Consider the following 17,056-nt stretch of genomic DNA (forward strand, 5'->3'; position numbering starts at 1 on the left):
AGCCATATCGCACTGTTGGCTCATATTCAGCTTGTGATCTACAACAATTCCAAGATCTTTCTCGTTTGTAGTATTGCTGAGCCAAGTGTCCCCCATCTTGTAACTGTGCATTTGGTTTCTATTCCCTAAATGTAGAACTTGGCATTTATCCCTATTAAATTTAATTCTGTTGTTTTCAGCCCAGCACTCCAGCCTATCAAGATCACTTTGAAGTTTGTTTCTGTCTTCCAGGGTATTAGCTATCCCACCCAATTTTGTGTCATCTGCAAATTTGATCAGCGTTCCCTGCACCTCCTCGTCCAAATCATTAATAAAAATGTTGAAGAGCACTGGGCCCAGGACTGAGCCCTGCGGCACCCCACTCGTTGCCTCTCCCCAGTTTGAGAAGGTTCCATTGATAAGTACTCTTTGAGTCCGATTCTGTAGCCAACTGTGGATCCACCTAATAGTTGTTCCATCTAGCCCACTTTTAGCTAGTTTGTTAATCAGAATGTCATGTGGTACTTTGTCAAAAGCTTTGCTGAAGTCAAGATATATGACATCCACAGCATTCCCACAGTCCACAAGGGAGGTTATCCTATCAAAAAATGAGATCAAATTAGTCTGACAGGATTTGTTCCTGACAAATCCATGTTGGCTTCTAGTGATCACTGCATTGATTTCAAGGTGTTTACAGATTGACTTCTTTATAATCTGCTCCAGAATTTTCCCAGGGATGGATGTCAGACTGACTGGTCTGTAGTTCCCAGGTTCCTCCTTTTTGCCCTTTTTGAAGATAGGAACAACGTTAGCCCTCCTCCAGTCGTCCGGCACCTCACCCGGCTTCCATGGTTTTGCAAAGATAATAGACAAAGGTTCTGAGAGTTCTTCCGCTAGCTCCTTCATTACTCTAGGATGCAGTTCATCGGGCCCTGGAGATTTGAACTCATTCAAGGAAATTAGGTGTTCTTTGACCATTTGTTTCTCAATCTCAAACTGCAATCCTGCCCCCTCAACTTCTGCAGTCCACCTGATTATTTAGTGGCAGTCCACCTGATTATTAGAATGTGTGGTGGAGGAAACAACAAAGAATGCTTTGTGTCTGTGGGTGTGTGCAAAAAGTGATGGAATACCAGCGGGCTTGTGTTATTGTTCCTTTTCCCTATCTCTTTTGGCAGCCTTCCCCAACCTGATACCCTAGAGATGTGTTGGATTCCTGACTCCCATCATCTCCAGCTTCATGGGAATGATGGGAGTTGTAGTCCAATTCATCTTGAAGGCCCTGGGTTGGTGGAAGGCTGTTCTAATTGGACAAAAGGATTGGCAAAATTCATGGAGGACAAGAATCATAGAATAGCAGAATTGGAAGGGGCCCATAAGGCCATTGAATCCAAGGCCCTGCTCAATGCAGGAATCCACCTTAAAGCATCCCAGACAAATGGATGTCCAGCTGCCTCTTGAAGGCCTCTAATGTGGGAGAGCCCACCACCTCCCTAGGTAACTTATTCCATTGTTGTACTGCTCTAACAGTCAGGAAGTTTTTCCTGATGTCCAGCTGGAATCTGGCTTCCTGTCACTTGAGCCCATTATTCCGTGTCCTGCATTCTGGAATGACTAAGAAGAGATCCTGGCCCTCCTCTGTGTGACAACCTTTCAAGTATTTGAAGAGTGGTCTCATGTCTCCCCTCAGCCTTCTCTTCTCCAGGCTAAACCTGCCCAGTTCTTTCAGTCTCTCCTCTTAGGGCTTTGTTTCCAGATGCCTGATCATCCTCGTTGCCCTCCTCTGAACCCTTTCAAGCTTGTCTGCATCCTTCTCGAAGTGTGGTGCCCAGTAATGGATAGCAATGTATACTAGGTTCAGGGGCAATCAACCATGGAACTGGTTAATTGTGAACCGCCCAGAGAGCTTCGACTATTGGGTGGTATAGAAATGTAATAAATAAACAAATAAACAAACAAACTCTGCACTCCTTACTTGGAGTTATCCAGCTGGATGCTGGGGGGTTGGGGGCAGATTCTGGACTTGATGGACATTTCTTTGATCTGATCCAGCATGGGCTCCTCTTATGGAGGCCTGTCATGATAGCAAAATGGAACCTCCCCACACAGGCGAAGTCCACCTCAGGTTACTAAATGCTGAGGACATGGAACATGGGAGGGCTGAGTTGCCTTTGTGTCTTGCCTGTGTGGCTCGCCCAGGGGCATCTGGTGAGCTACTATGGGAATGAGGAGGCTGTTGGAGATGGGACTGAGCCTGCAGGGCTTTTCTAATGTTCATAAGTCCTTTCAATCTTCCGTTGCTTGTGTACCTTTTTGGACAGGTGAGGCAAAGGCTTCTTGTCCTTGTGAAATAAGCAAGGAAGCAAAGGTGGTTATTCTGGCAGGTTTGTGTGTGTGAGTGAGTGGGGGCAGGATTGTATAAAGCTGGGTGAGAGTCCTTAATGCAGTTAGAGGAGGTGAAATGCCTTCTGCGCATGCAGGCTTTTATGTCTGATGTGGTTCTATCTCCATTTCAGGTTGTGCCTTCCTTACCTACTGTGCCCGAGATTCCGCCATCAAAGCTCAGATGGCTCTGCATGAACAGAAGACACTTCCGGGGGTAAGTTCCGGGGGTGGTGGTGGTTTGAGACCATTTGGGCTACTCCTACTTTTCTGTTTGTGGAGGGCATCTTCCCCCCACAGTAGGCCTTTTCCTCTCAGGGAAGGGTTGTTCCATACCTTGCACTGAAAATGGGCGAAGCTACATCCTAGAACTGTCTTCCCCAACTGAGTGCTTCTGGAGGTGTTGGACTACACTTCCCATCATCCCCAGTCAGTATGGATATTGTAGTTCAAGACATCTGGAGAGCGCCAGGTTGGAGAAGAGTTGTCAGGGGATGTTCTTCCATGTGTTTTCTTCTGCTTAACTTTGAACTGAAAGAGAGACCAAATGTGCACTTGGCTTTTGAATATGCCTTGGGGGTGATATGGAGGAGGTCTAAAAGCCCAGAGGAACCTCCAGTAATGTGAAATCCTGTGGAGGCTGCTGGGCCCTTCCAGCCAGTGTGCACCTGCAAGTATGCAAGGACATTTCGATTTTAGTTTCTAAAATGTTGGAAGGGGAAGGTCTTCTTGGAACGTAGGGACACATTAAATAGATCTTCCTTTTTTTGCCATTTGCATTTGTGCCTTGGATGCTTCCTGAATTTCTATTCTATTGGGTAACCTTTTCTTTGACGGATGGGGAATGTTAAATCTATAGAGGGGAGAAAATGCAAAACTAAAATGTAATTTTGCAGGAGAAATTAGGAGTCCATCTCCCTTCCAACCTTCTTCCTCTTCCTCCTTTCCACCATTCTGTTTCTTCCAACTGTTATTTGCAACAGTTTGGGGACAAATTGAAAAAACAGCAACACAGATATATTGAAGCACAATGCCCCTCGAATTTCACTTGGTGAGAGATTTTAACTTTGCCCGCGTGTCATCAGGGCTGGCTGTTAATAACCCTCTTCAATGATCGTTTATCGAAAGCAAGAGCTGTTGAGAGATGTCATTGCTACTGCTCAGCTAAAGATAAATGCTGTAGCAGAGACTCTGAAGAATTACGTGGTGGGGGAAGGGGAGAGAAGAGGCCTAGGATGACATATACATCAATAATCTTGGTTTTATGCTACCTATCTTGGATGTACATCATCCCTAGTTTACCCTTTCAAAATGATGGTAGTGGGCATTGCTAGAGTTGTAACTCAATTGACCTTTTACTTCAGTGATAAAAGTTGTGCTGTTCAGTAACATTCTGTGGGTGCCTGTCGACCAGGGACCAACAAAGCCAGACATGGTGCAACAGCACTCCCCCACCCACTTTCCTCAGCATCTGGTTTGTATATAGCACTGCCTGCGATACTGGAAGCAGCACATAGCCATCAGGACTAGCAGTCTTGGATAGCCTTCTCCTCCAGGAATTAATCCAACCCCCTTTTAAAGCCATCCAAATTGGTGGCCATCACTACATCTTGTGGTAGTGAGTTCCATAATTTAACTATGTGCTGTGTGAAGAAGTCCTTCCTTTTATTTGTCCTGATCTCCCACCAATCAGCTTCATGGGATGACCCCGGGTTCTAGTATTTTGAGAGAGGGAGGAAAATGTCTTCCTATCCACATTCTCCACACCATGCATCATTTTGTACACCTCTGTCATGTTTCCCCTTAGCCTCCTTTTTTCCAAGCGAAACAATCCCAGCTGTTGTAACCTTCCCTCGTAGGGGCAATGCTCTAGCCCCTTCATCATTTTAGTTGCCCTTTTCTGCACTTTTTCCAGAACTGTACACAGTATTCTAGGTGTGGTTGCAGTTGTATTCCCAATTCCTTTTCTTATAATGCCTATCTTGGAGTTTGCCTTCTATACAGCTGCTGCACACTGGGTGGACATCTTCATCGAGCTGTCCACCACAAGCCCAAGATCTCTTTCTTGTTCGGTCACTGCCAGCTCAGATCCCATCAGGTTATACTTGAAGTTGGGGTTTTTTTTGCCCCAATGTGTATTGCCTTACACTTGCTTACACTGAACTGCATGTGCCATTTGGATGCCCACTCTCCAAGCTTGGAGTGATCCCTTTAGAGCTCTTCACAATCCTTTTGTGTTTTAACAACCTTAAATAATTTGATGTCATCGGAAAACTTGGCCTCTTCACTGCTGACTCCTAATTCCACATCATTTATGAACAAGTTGAAAAGAATAGGTCCCAATACCAATCCCTGTGGGACCCCACTATTTACTTCCCTCCATCGGGAGAATTGACCATTTATTCCTACTCTCTGCTTTCTGTTCTCTAACCAGTTACTGATCCATAAGAGGACCTCTCCTTTTATACCATGACTGTTAAGTTTGTTCAGGAGTGGGGGACTTTATCAAAGGCCTTTTGGAAGTCCAAGTAAACAATGTCCACCAGATCACCCCTGTCTACATGTTTGTTGACACTCTCAAAGAATTCTAGATTAGTGAGACAGGACTTGCCTTTGCGGAATCTGTGTTGATTCTTCTTCAGCAGGACTTGCCTTCTATATGCTTACTAATTTTGTCTTTAATAATGCTTTCAACCAATTTACCTGGAATGGATGTCAAGCTAACTGGCCTGAAATTTCCTGGATCGCCCATGGATACCCTTTTTAAAAATTGGTAGTACATTGGCCATCTTCCAGTCCTTTGGCACAGAGGCTGGGCTTAGGGACATGTTGCATATTTTTGTGAAGAGGTCCGCAATTTCATATTTGAGTTATTTGGGAACTCTAGGATGAATACCATCCAGGCCTGGTAATTTATTTGCTTTCAATTTGTCAATAAGGTTGAGAACTTCTTCTTTTGTCACCACTATTTGCCGCAGTTCCTCAGATTCCCTTCCTGAAAACATCACTTCAGGCACAGGCATCTGTGCTGTATCTTCTGCAGTGAATTCATTCAGCTTCTCTGCAATCTCCCTGTTCTCATTTAGTATTCCCTCAACTCCATTGTAATCCAACAGTCCAACTGCTTCCCTAGCTGGTTTCCTGCTTCTGATATATTTAAAGAATTCTTTATTGTTGGCCTTTATATTATTAGCGATGTGCTCTTCAAAATGCTTTTTTGAATCTCTTATTGTTTGCTTGCATCACCTTTGTGCCAGCTTGTGCTTCCTTTTATTTTCCTCGCTTGGGCAAGACTTCCATTTTCTGATGGAAGCCCTCTTTTCTACAATGGCTTTCCTTGACACTGCTTATTAACCATGCTGGTGACCTCTTGGACTTGGTGCTGCCTTTCCTAAGCTGTGGAATACATTTTAGTTGAGCTTCTGTTATGGTGCTTTTGAGTTAACTCCATGTATTTTGCAAGGATTTAACCCTCTCGATTCCCCCTTTCAACTCTCTTTTCACCGGTTCCCACATTTTAGAGAAGTTTCCTCTTTTGAAGTCAAATGTGACTGTGTTGGACTTCCTGGGCAATTTCCCACTTAAGTAAATATTGAATCTGATAGCACTGTGGTTACTGTTAAGTGTGTGCATGTGTGTGTGCAAGGGATGTGTCTTCTTTCAAGGGCTTGTGTCGTAAATGCAGCCACGTAAGTGCTTAAAGTTCTCTCTCCTGAAAGAGAGAATATAATTGGTCCACAGGGCATCCAGTGGCCATTAGGTTGACTGGGACTAGATCTACACTACTACTTTATAGCAGTATTGAAGTGCACTGATAACCGTTGGGGCATAAGTAGGGTGACCATATGAAAAGGAGGACAGGGCTCCTGTATCTTTAACAGTTGCATAGAAACGGGAATTTCAGCAGGTGTAATTTGTATAGAGAATCATAGAATCACAGAATAGTAGAGTTGGAAGGGGCCTACAGGCCATTGATTCCAACCCCCTGCTCAGTGCAGGAATCCACCCTAAAGCATCCCTGACAGATGGTTGTCCAGCTGCCTCTTGAATGCCTCTAGTGTGGGAGAGCCCACAACCTCCCTAGGTCACTGGTTCCATTGTTGTACTGTTCTAATAGTCAGGAAGTTTTTCCTGATGTTCAGCTGGAACATATATGGAGAACCTGGTGAAATTCCCTCTTTATCACAACAGTTAAAGTACAGGAGCTATACTAGACTGACCAGATTTAAAAGAGGGCAGGGCACCTACAGCTTTAACTGTTGTGATGAAGAGGGAATTTCACCAGGTTCCTCATATATACAAATGACACCTGCTGAAATTCCCATTTCAATACAACTGTTAAAGATACAGGAGCCCTGTCCTCCTTTTCATGTGGTCACCCTAGCATAAGACACCTGCCATATACTGCTTTCATCATGTTGTTTCCTGCTTTTTATTCCACATTCGTAATGTTTTGTCGCAAGGTGTAGATCTGGCCTCAGTGATTTGAATCATAGGTTGTTATTACAAAGACAAGATGGTGACCCTATGAAAAGGAGGACAGGGATCCTTCTCTTTAACAGTTGCATAGAAAAGGGAATTTCAGCAGGTGTCATTTGTATGCATGCAGCACCTGGTGAAATTCCCTCTTCGTCACAACGGTTAAAGCTGCAGTTAAAGCTACCCTCTTGACCAGACTTCCCTTCCTGTTCCTGAACCTGCCGTTGATCGGCTGTTGAGGGGGCAGGAAAATAACGGGCTCAAGTTAAAGGAAGCCAGATTCCGGCTGGACATCAGGAAAAACTTCCTGACTGTTAGAGCAGTGCGACAGTGGAATCAGCTACCTAGGGAGGTTGTGGGCTCTCCCACACTAGAGGCATTCAAGAGGCAGCTGGACAACCCTCTGTCAGGGATGCTTTAGGGTGGATTCCTGCATTGAGCAGGGGGTTGGACTCGATGGTCTTGTAGGCCCCTTCCAACTCTGCTATTCTATGATTCTATGATTCTAAAGCAAGGCAAAAGGATAGAGGGAAGAGAAAGAGCGAGGCTGGAGGGTAGGAAGGGAGAGAAAGAAGACGGGGTAGGGATGGGGAGAGAAAGAGCAAGGTTAGAGGCTGCGAGTGGAGAAACAGAAAGAGAGAGCAAAGGATCTGTGGGGATCGAAGAATAGGTGGGCTAGAAAGCTTGTTTCCTTTTCTGTCTCCCTCCAGCCTCACTCTCCCCACAATTGACTATATTGGCCCCGACAGCAACCGTTCTGTGACTAGTCACATCTTCCATTGGAGCCATTTTATGGTGGTGCCCACGGTTCCAAAATGGTTGGGGTCCCCTGTGCTTAGGGCATCCTCAACAGAGGCCTCTGCAGCCTCTGCTTGAAGGTCTCCAGCCAGCGAGAGGCCACTGTCCCTCTGAATCATTGGTTCCATTATCAAATTGCTCTTATTATGAAGAAGCGCTTCCTAATGGTCAACTGAAATCTGCCCTCCTGCCATTTAAGCCCATTAGATCTAGTTCTGCTGTCCTCTGCGGTGGCAGCTGAGAATAATATTTTCCCCTAGCATATATTTAATCAAAGGAGCAGGTCCAGGGGGCTCTTGCCCGTGGGTCCCTAGTGGGGTGGGCCCTCAGCAGCTGCCCCCTGCCCATGACACTGGCCCCGACAGAAGCTGATTTTCAGACGTTAGCCAGGAACACGGCGCCAGGGTCTCCGCCGAGCTCGGGAAGCTGGTGGGGAGCGAGGGCCCCATCCACAGCTTAATTACAGTCATTTGATGACGAAGTGGGTCTCTGCTAATTGAATGTTCTTTTGTTGTCAAGGAACGGGTTGGGCGCTCCAGCGCTTCGGCTGTAATGAGACGGCCTTTCTCCGCCCCGGCTTCGGCGGTGTGTAGGCCTTAATTAACTCCACGGTTCCCATGGCAATGCCGCACAGTGCCGTTCGCTTCTCTGTTGAGCCAGAGCTGCTGTCGCTTCTCTTTTGGAACTCTGCAAATGTACAGGACGCTAGAAAGGCAGTGGGTGGAACACGGCGGCCCTCACTCGACAGAACGGTACAGGCCCTGCCTGTGTTTGTAACTGCCGCTTTGGACCACAGAGAACACTGGGCCCATCCAGTGCCAGCCTCGGGTTTCGGAGGGCCTTTGGGGAAGACATGCTCAACGGCCCCCTCCCTGCTTGTTCACCTATGGCCCACTGTTGTCTGGGCCATAGGTGAACAAGCAGGTTGCAATGGAGAAGAGGGGGCTTTTGTCTGTGGGGCCCTGCTGGTGTGTGGACCCTCAGCCGGTGCCTCACCATGCCCACTGTTGATCCTGGCCTCTTGGCTTACACTCAAAGCCAACCTTGTCAGGATAGGGGTTTTGACTGCTTTTTGCAGTGTAGTGGGCATGCATGTCCTCTCATTGCGCTAGGTGGTTCATGAAGGGTGGTGCCTGTATTTTATAGTTACAGTGCCCATGTATTTGCTGTCACAGTTTGGGCTTGTAGACACTGGCAGCACCTGCAGAACTGGCGGTGTTTCAGAGGTGCAACGTGCATGCTTGAGCTGTCATAGCACTGATGTCTGTGCTGAGGCACTACATGGGTGGCGGCTGCTTTTGTGGTGTCTTATGTGCATATGTGCTGCCATAGTATGGACGGGTGCACTAAGGCAATACATGGGGTGGGGACTACGTTTTGCAATGTAGTGCACCTACATGTGTTCTAGTGGTGCTTTGCACATAAAGGCATGTACATGTGCTAATTACTAGGGCTGTGCATGGTTTGCATACAGTGGTTTGTGTGCTAAGGAAGCACATGGGTGCTGGCTGTGCTTTGGAGTGTGGTACACATGCATATGCTGTCATAGCATCACTTGTGCATCACTGCAGAACACGAGGAACTGTAGTTTTGTAGGAGAGCACATGCTCTGCATTCAAGAAGACCCAGGTTCAATCCACGGCCTCCCTAGGTACAGCCTCTGAGGATGGAACACTACCCTGGGCAGGAAGAGTTTGAGTGAGGCATAGAATCACAGAATAGCAGAGTTGGAAGGGGCCTACAAAGCCATCGAGTCCAACCCCCTGCTCAATGCTGGAATCCACCCTAAAGCATCCCTGACAGATGGTTGTCCAGCTGCCTCTTGAAGGCCTCCAGTGTGGAAGAGCCCACAACCTCCCTAGGTAACTGATAGAGAATGAGATTCCATGGCATTTCCAGATAGCATCCAGAATATGAAAAAAAGCACTCTGTACATGTCCAGGGGCACTTTCCTTTTTTTTAGAAAAAAAAATAATGAATTTCCCCTTCATGGAAAAGGAACACTGTGCATCCTCAGAGGCAGCCCTGACTGTTAAGATGTCTTAGATTTATGGCAATGCGGCTAGCACACACTCCTGCAAATGGAGAAACACAACCCTTTACCTTCTGGGTTATGGCGATGCAACAGCCAGAGATGCTTCGATAACAAACAGGGAAATGCTGCCATCATTATTATTAGTAGTAGTATTAGTATTAATATTAGTATTATTTGTTACATTTATATACTGCCCCATTTATATCCTGCCCCATGGCTGAAGCTCCCTAGGAAGTTTACAAAGATTTATTTTATTTTATCTATTACATTTCTATACTGCCCAATAGCCGGAGCAAGATGTCTTCTGTGTCCACCGTCCAGCCAAAGATAGACAGCGAAGAAGAGCCCACCGCCTCCAAAGATAGACTGTTCTTCTGTTAAAAGCTATCACCATCAGAACATTTTCCCTAATGTTTAGCCAAAAACCGCTTCCCTGCAACTTCCAATCATTCTAAGTCCTTCCATCTGGAGTAACACGGAACAACTCTGCTCCATCTTCTGCCTGATAGCCCTTCAGATATTTGAAGGTTGCTATCATGTCTCCCCTTACTCTTCTCTTGTCTAGGGATTTGAGCTGGGAATGTCCTGATGCTTATCTTAATATGGTTCTTCCCAAACTTTCTTCTTCATTTATTCATTTTATTTATATACCACCTTTCCCTCCAAGGAGCTCAAAGAGGTGTACAAGATTATCCCTTCACCCACCTTCCACACACACACACTTTATCCCTGCAACAACCCTGTGGGGTAGGTAAAATTCAAGGCACCTTTTGTTCTTACATCCCCAAAGAGTAAAACTTACTCACAGCGCACTGCATGAGTCAGTTTGAGGTGTGCCTCTATTGGAAGGAGGCCAACCTGGAGCAATGACTCATGCAGATGTGCATTGGGAAGCCTCTTCTGGGGGCAAATGTTTGTGCCGTGTCTCTGCCAGATGAGGAGACATAGCAAAATGACCTTCTCCTTGCAGGGGCAGATTGGATGGAGACAAACCCAGAACAGTGTCACACGCAGAGGCGCAATGGAGAGCTTTTCCTGAGGGCATTTCTGCTATTTCTGTGTGTCAGGAGTGATTTGCTTGATCCAATTTCACTTGAGGAAGAGATATGGAAGAATCATCTTCTTCCAGGGAAGGAAGGAGGCAAGGTCAGATTTATGTGTCTTACAGAGACACTGTGGGCACCTTCTTTTATAGACTGAGCCCTTAAAATGAATTGATTGATTTCTCAAATATGTGGGCACACTATTTGAGAACTGCTTGAATTTCTCAGTCGCTATGCTGCACTCACCCTTTACCATGACTCTTTTTTACTCTCTCTGGAGTGGTAAGGTGGGGGTGCTATTTGGGCCGAACGGCCTCTCGACTCCAACAGCCTTGAGGTAAGAAATAATAAAGGCAATGTGAAAGGACGTCTCCGAGTCCAGGAAGGCCTGCCTGAGAGACCCCTTTGCGCCTGGTGTCCACCAAAGAGTCGCTTTTGTGCGGAGATCCTGTAATTGCTCTGATGGGTTGAGAATCCCCTCCGCCCACCCCACCTTCTCCCTCGCCTTGTGCAGCTGGGTGATGTTAATGTGGTGTAATGGCCTCTGTCATCGTGGAAGGGGTCCTTCTTGAGTGTCACTGGCAATGATGTGGCCGTTTGGGTGCTGTGGTGGTCGGCGAGCAGAGAGGATGCGTCGGTCCGCATGTCAGTGGTGAAGTGAAACGCTGCGCGTACTGAAGGCTGGTGACACAGCTTAGCTTGTGATTGTCACCACCCCTCACTCTTTCCTGCTGATGACTCCCTTGGGCGATACTGCCATTGCCTGCCGCTGGTCTCCTGCCGATATGAGGACAGCCGGCACGTGTCGTCAACGTGCTGCTAAGTTCTGTAGGATTGCCCCTTCTTTCCAAGCCTGGTGCCAGGGATTGGGATGTTTGTGTACCTGCTGAGGCCCATGCACTAGTAGGCCCATGCTGCTACAGACCACCAAAGTCCCCTGGCTGTGTTCCTCCTTGCAATCTATACCAATTCACCTGCCCTCTTCAAATTGACAACCAGCGTCACTACCTATTTACCTTGTCTTCTCCCTCTGTCATCTGCATGGTTTGGTCCAAGAGGTAGAAGACCAGTAAACAGGCTGTGGTGATAGTGGCAAGGAGTGGGAACTTCTGAGAGCATCTTGCAAAAGCAAAAAAAAATCTAGATTGACTTTGCCTCTCTCCTTAGGTTTTTGTTTCAACTGAAACAAATTTGGTGTCCCAAAATTCTCTTCCCGGAATAATATCCTGATTCCCCCACCCCCACCCCCAGAAACCCAGATTTTATTTCGCCAAAATGTGGGAGAGGGCTTTCACCTTCCTGTCCTAGTACTTTCTGCGTTCTTTTTAAAAAAGGAAACCAACAGAACCACAAAGAAGAAAAGTGGAATGTGCTAGGTACATGAATGAAGTGATGAATGCATAATGGGATCAGGAACAGGAAGATGCAGTCTCTCTCTCTCTCTCTCTCTCTCTCTCTCTCTCTCTCTCTCTCTCAGGGAAAACAGTGGCAGTTCCAGAAAAAAAATATGGTTGGGGTGAACAGCATGTTTCAGAGCAGGGGATGGAGCAATGTAATTTTAGTCTTGTAGGTGACATGTTCATGAATATGAATGACAAACGACAACTCTTTAAGCCTGCTTGAAGTGGCAATGCCCACAATGAAAAATGAAACCCATCACTTAGGATTCACACACATGCATTTCGCACCGGGAACATGCCCAGAGGCAGCCTTACACAGTGCAGGCCCAAGACATTTTGCTAGGTGAAGTGAAGCACACAGACACACACACACACAATGCTAGAACCAACACTTTGAAAAAGAGTTTGTTGCAACCATTCGGACACTGCTTCCTGGCTTTCATCTACCCTGCTCCCACCCCCCTGCCCACCCCAATATACTAGCGCTGGCCCGAAATCAGGGCATGAAGGCAACACTCTCCCTGTCGTTTATCCTCAGCATCTCATAAATAGAAATATCCAACTCCTGTACGTTTTATTTATTTTATTATTTATTATTGCATTTATATCCCGCCTTTTTTCCTCCAAGGAACCCAAGGCAGCGTACATAAAATCCTCCTCCTCTCCATTTTATCGTCACAACAACAACCCTGTGAGTTAGATTGGGCTGAGTGTGACTGGCCCAAAGTCGCCCAGTGGGTTTTCATGGCTGAGTGGGGACTAGAACCCGGGTCTCCCAACTCCCAGTCCGACACTTTAGCCACTATGCCACACTGGCTCTGTACATGGAGGTGCCATAGATTCTGCCTGATTTGAATTGGCCTAAATCCGTTGCGTGTAGGGTGACCAACTGTCAGGATTTCCCCGGATTTGTCCTGGTTTTTGTTCTTTCCATGGTGTCAGGGGGGATTTTCTATAATTTTCAATAATGTCCTGAAATGACACACCTTCCTCTTTAAGGCTGCCATTAGCATGGCAGGAGGGAATGACATGCTTTCTTGAGGCACATCATTCCCCCACCCCGAGCTCCAATTGAGGTCTTAAAGGGGAAAGTGGGTCATTCGTGGACATTATAGAAAAGGCCCCAATTGGAGTGGATGGTGGTGGTGCAGAATGAAATCCTTTCCCCTCCTCCACTCCAATCGGGTTCTTTAAGGTGGCGGGGGAATAACATACTTTCTGCAGGACTCAGAAAGCTGCTTCCCCACACACACACACGGTGTCCTCTTTTTTGGTTTCTCAAATATGGTCACCCTAGTACTATGACTGTTGTGGTTGTTTATTATGTTATAAAAAATAAAGAAATGGTTTTATATAAGTGTAAGTTCCTTTTTTAGTATTTAGTATATTATTATAGTAGTTGTGTGCCTTTGCTACTCATTGGTTGCTATCATTTACTTTTTGTGAACCGCCCAGAGAGCTTCGGCTGTTGGGCAGTATAAAAATGTAATAAATAAATAAATGTGACCGAGGCCACGCCCCCTTGGAGCCCGGACATGTTGAGTTGGCTCCGCCTTGGGGGTGGGCATGTTGGGGTGGCCACGCCTCCTGAGGGCAGCCATTTTGTCCTCCTTTTTGGTTTCCAAAATATGGTCACCCTAGTTGCATGGCAAGTTCTAGGACCGCTGTTCTTGAGGCCAAAATCCCCTCCTTACAGCACGCCATGATTTATCAATTTAAATGTTCCAATATCGATAGATGGTCTGATTATAAAGAAAAGGCCTCTAAGTGAAGAGTGTCTCTGCTTGAGGCAGCTACAGGAGTCCAGTCATCGGGGACAGATAGGGAGCACATTGCCCTGTTGCACAGGAAAGGAAGTCAATTCCACATGGGCTGACTTCCGAGGGCTGCACAGGCAGTGGTGCAGCTGGGTAATTTTAGAGCCTGTCCTTAATGGTGCTCTTGGGGGACGGGAGGGATGTGTGTGACGGAGATACCCAGGTGCATTATTTCAGCTGTGAAGAACACAACATTTTTCTTCTCCACACACAGCCCTGCCATTCCCTGCTTTACAACGGCTTCTACATTTCTGATATTTTAGGGAGTGTGGGGGAGAAACTGTTTGCTAACCCCGATAAAAAAGAAAGAAAGAAAGAAATACTCTGGGCACGTTTTAAACTCATTTACCTCAAAACACCATCATGACTACAGGAATAAAACGGAGCTTGCTTCTGCTGTCCTAATGTAAAATAATAATAATAATAATAATAATAATAATAATAATAATAATAATAATAATAATTTATTTCTTACCCGCCTCTCTATCTGGATCAAGGCGGGGAACAACAATAAGTATAAAATACATAAAACTGAATTCAAAACATAGTATACATTATTAAAACATCCTAAAATTCCACTGGGCAGGCCTGCTGGAATAGATCAGTCTTTATAGCTTTCTTAAATGCTAAAAGACTATTAAGTTGATGAGTCTGCTCTGGCAGGCCATTCCACAGTCTGGGAGCAGCAGAAGAGAAGGTCCTCTGGGTAATACCCGTCAGCCTAGTTTTGGCAGACTGAAGTAGATTCTTCCCAGAGGACCTGAGTGTGTGGGGCGGATTGGACGGGAGAAGGCGATCCCACAGGTAGCCTGGACCCAAACCACGTAGGGCTTTAAAGGTAATAACCAACACTTTATACTAGGGTGACCATATTTTGGAAACCAAAAAGGAGGACAATATGGCTGCCCTCAGGAGGCGTGGCCACCCCAACATGTCTGGCCCCCAAGGGGGTGTGGCCTTGGTCAGCATCCATTGTCAGCATCACCATCATTAGCAGCAGCAGCCGCTGTCCTCCCGGTACCTCCGCCGCCGCCCTCTTTCGACGCCTGGCCTGGTCCGCCGCAGTTGTCTGCCGCCTGGGTGGCCTTGGCTGCCGCTGGCTGGGGCAAGGAGCGAACTGACCCGCCCCTTCGGTCTCGTCGCATGTGATGAGGCGGGGCCTCATGTTCGCTCCCTGTTCTGGCCAGCTGGGGCAGGGAGCGAACTGCTGCGCTGACGCAATTGCGTCAGCACAGTAGAAGGGCTAGATCGGCCCTGGGGGGAGGCGGGGGCTGGGAGACGCTGTCGCGGAAGTCCCGGGATGCGTCCTCCAGCTCCTCCCCCTAGGGCCGATTTCATCCTTCTGCTGCGCTGACGCAATCGTACCAGTGCAGCAGAAGGGCTAGATTGTCGCTGGGGGTGGGGGCTGGGAGACGCGTTCCCGGAAGTCTGAGAACACATCTTCCAACTCCTCCCCACCGGGCGATGCAGGCGTTTTCCCCTGTGCTGGCGCAATTGCGCCAGCATAAAGGAGAAGGGCTAGATCGTTGCTGGGGGGTGGGGGCTGGGAGATATGTTCCTGGACGTCAGGGAATGCATCTTCCAGCTCCTCCCCCACCAGGCGATGCAGGCCTTCTCCTTTGTGCTGGTGCAACCGCGCCAACACAGAGGAGAAGGCTAGATTGTTGCTGGGATCGAGGGCTGGGGGACGCGTTCTCAGTACCTGGCATTTTGGCCCTGTCCCTTTTGCCTTTGGCCACACCCACCCCTGGAATGCAGCCCCTGAGAACTTCTTCAAAATGGAAAGAGGTGCAACCTCCCTGGACTGATGCATGCATGGTAAACCGGTGTTTCCAGTATGTGTCCTGGGCAGCCTTGCTTTCTCCAGTGCAGGGGTTCCCCAGTACTGCATGTGAAATGACAGTAAATCTTAGGAGATGCCTTTTAATTATTATCTTTTGCAACATGCTTAGTGGCACCACTGCCAAAAAGTATATTGGGGGAGGGCAAAGAAAATTTCAGGGGAGAGTGCCAAGCAAGCTTCGTCCTATATGTTAAATTTCTGAAACTGAAAAAGCAGTATGTTTCACATTAATGCTAGCATCCTGACCTAAACACTTTCCCTCTGAAATCGGTGTTATTGAATTTCAGTTGGGAGTTAATTGTCAAGCCTGCATGTTTAGAATAGCTACTTTATTTTCATTTCCGGTTGATGCTTCAATTTTTAATTTGCATAGGAATTTTTTTTCCTTTCAAGGTGTCCAGCACTGGTGGGTGGTGGGAGAGCAAGCTATTTGAGTGTGTGTGTGTGTGTGTAGGTAGGTAGATGCAGGTGTGTGGAGTCCCCCCCTCCAACCTCTTCACCAATGTTACCTATGATTTCTGTGGCAGGCCAGCTGGTGTGGAAAGGGGTTCCATAAAGCCCCTCTGTGTTCGGGAAGGGACCGTAGCTCAGTGGCTGAGTCTTGCTTTTCACGCAGAAGTTCCCAATTCCAATCACCAGGTGACTGGAGACCTTATTTCCCTAGGATTTTAACAGTTTATCATCTTAGCCTTTTGACTTTGCTGTTTTAAATCTGTATTTTAAATCTGTATAAATGTCTGCATTGCTGCTTGGTGTTATCCTGGTTGTACTTTTATATTGTGTTTTTATGCCATTGTTTGTTTTATACTTTGATTCGTATTTGATGGTTTTAACTTTTGTAAAATGCCCAGAGAGCTTTGGCTATTGGCCAGCATAGAAATGCAATAAATAACTAAATAAAACAATCAATCACCAACATATTGAGTTTGGAAAAAGACCAGATAACAGGTCATAGACCCTGCCCATCAGCGTAGGTAATACAGGACCCAATGGGTGGATAGTTTGCACTGGCATTAAGCAGCTTCTTTTGTTCCTATTTAAATCAACCCTTTATTCAGAACTATGAGGACTAGAATCATGCTTTGTCTTTAGGGGAGGGAACTTTAGTCATTGGTAGAGCACCTGCTTTGCATGCAAAAGTCCCCCAGGTTCAATGTCTAGCATCTCCAATTTAAAGAAAGGATCAGGTGGAGCAAGTGCAGGCCCTGCAAAGGTAGCCCCCCACTCCCCACCTCAGCTCCTATGTGTACTGTTGGCCCATTCCATATGGCTCATGAGAG

General features: G+C 46.8%; 1 protein-coding gene across 9 annotated transcripts in view; it reads left to right on the forward strand.

Moving 5' to 3' along the window:
* Positions 1-17,056, forward strand: part of CELF5 (CUGBP Elav-like family member 5) — a 103,908-nt gene that overhangs the window by 38,384 nt on the left and 48,468 nt on the right. For all 9 annotated transcript variants that reach the window (XM_063147218.1, XM_063147221.1, XM_063147215.1 and 6 more), the window contains exon 2: positions 2,496-2,578. In XM_063147218.1, the coding sequence (XP_063003288.1) occupies positions 2,496-2,578 (83 nt within the window). The remainder of the gene's footprint in view (positions 1-2,495; positions 2,579-17,056) is intronic.

The sequence above is a fragment of the Elgaria multicarinata genome, chromosome 23 (assembly GCF_023053635.1).
Source record: "Elgaria multicarinata webbii isolate HBS135686 ecotype San Diego chromosome 23, rElgMul1.1.pri, whole genome shotgun sequence".
In the NCBI taxonomy this organism is placed as follows: Eukaryota; Metazoa; Chordata; class Lepidosauria; order Squamata; family Anguidae; genus Elgaria; species Elgaria multicarinata.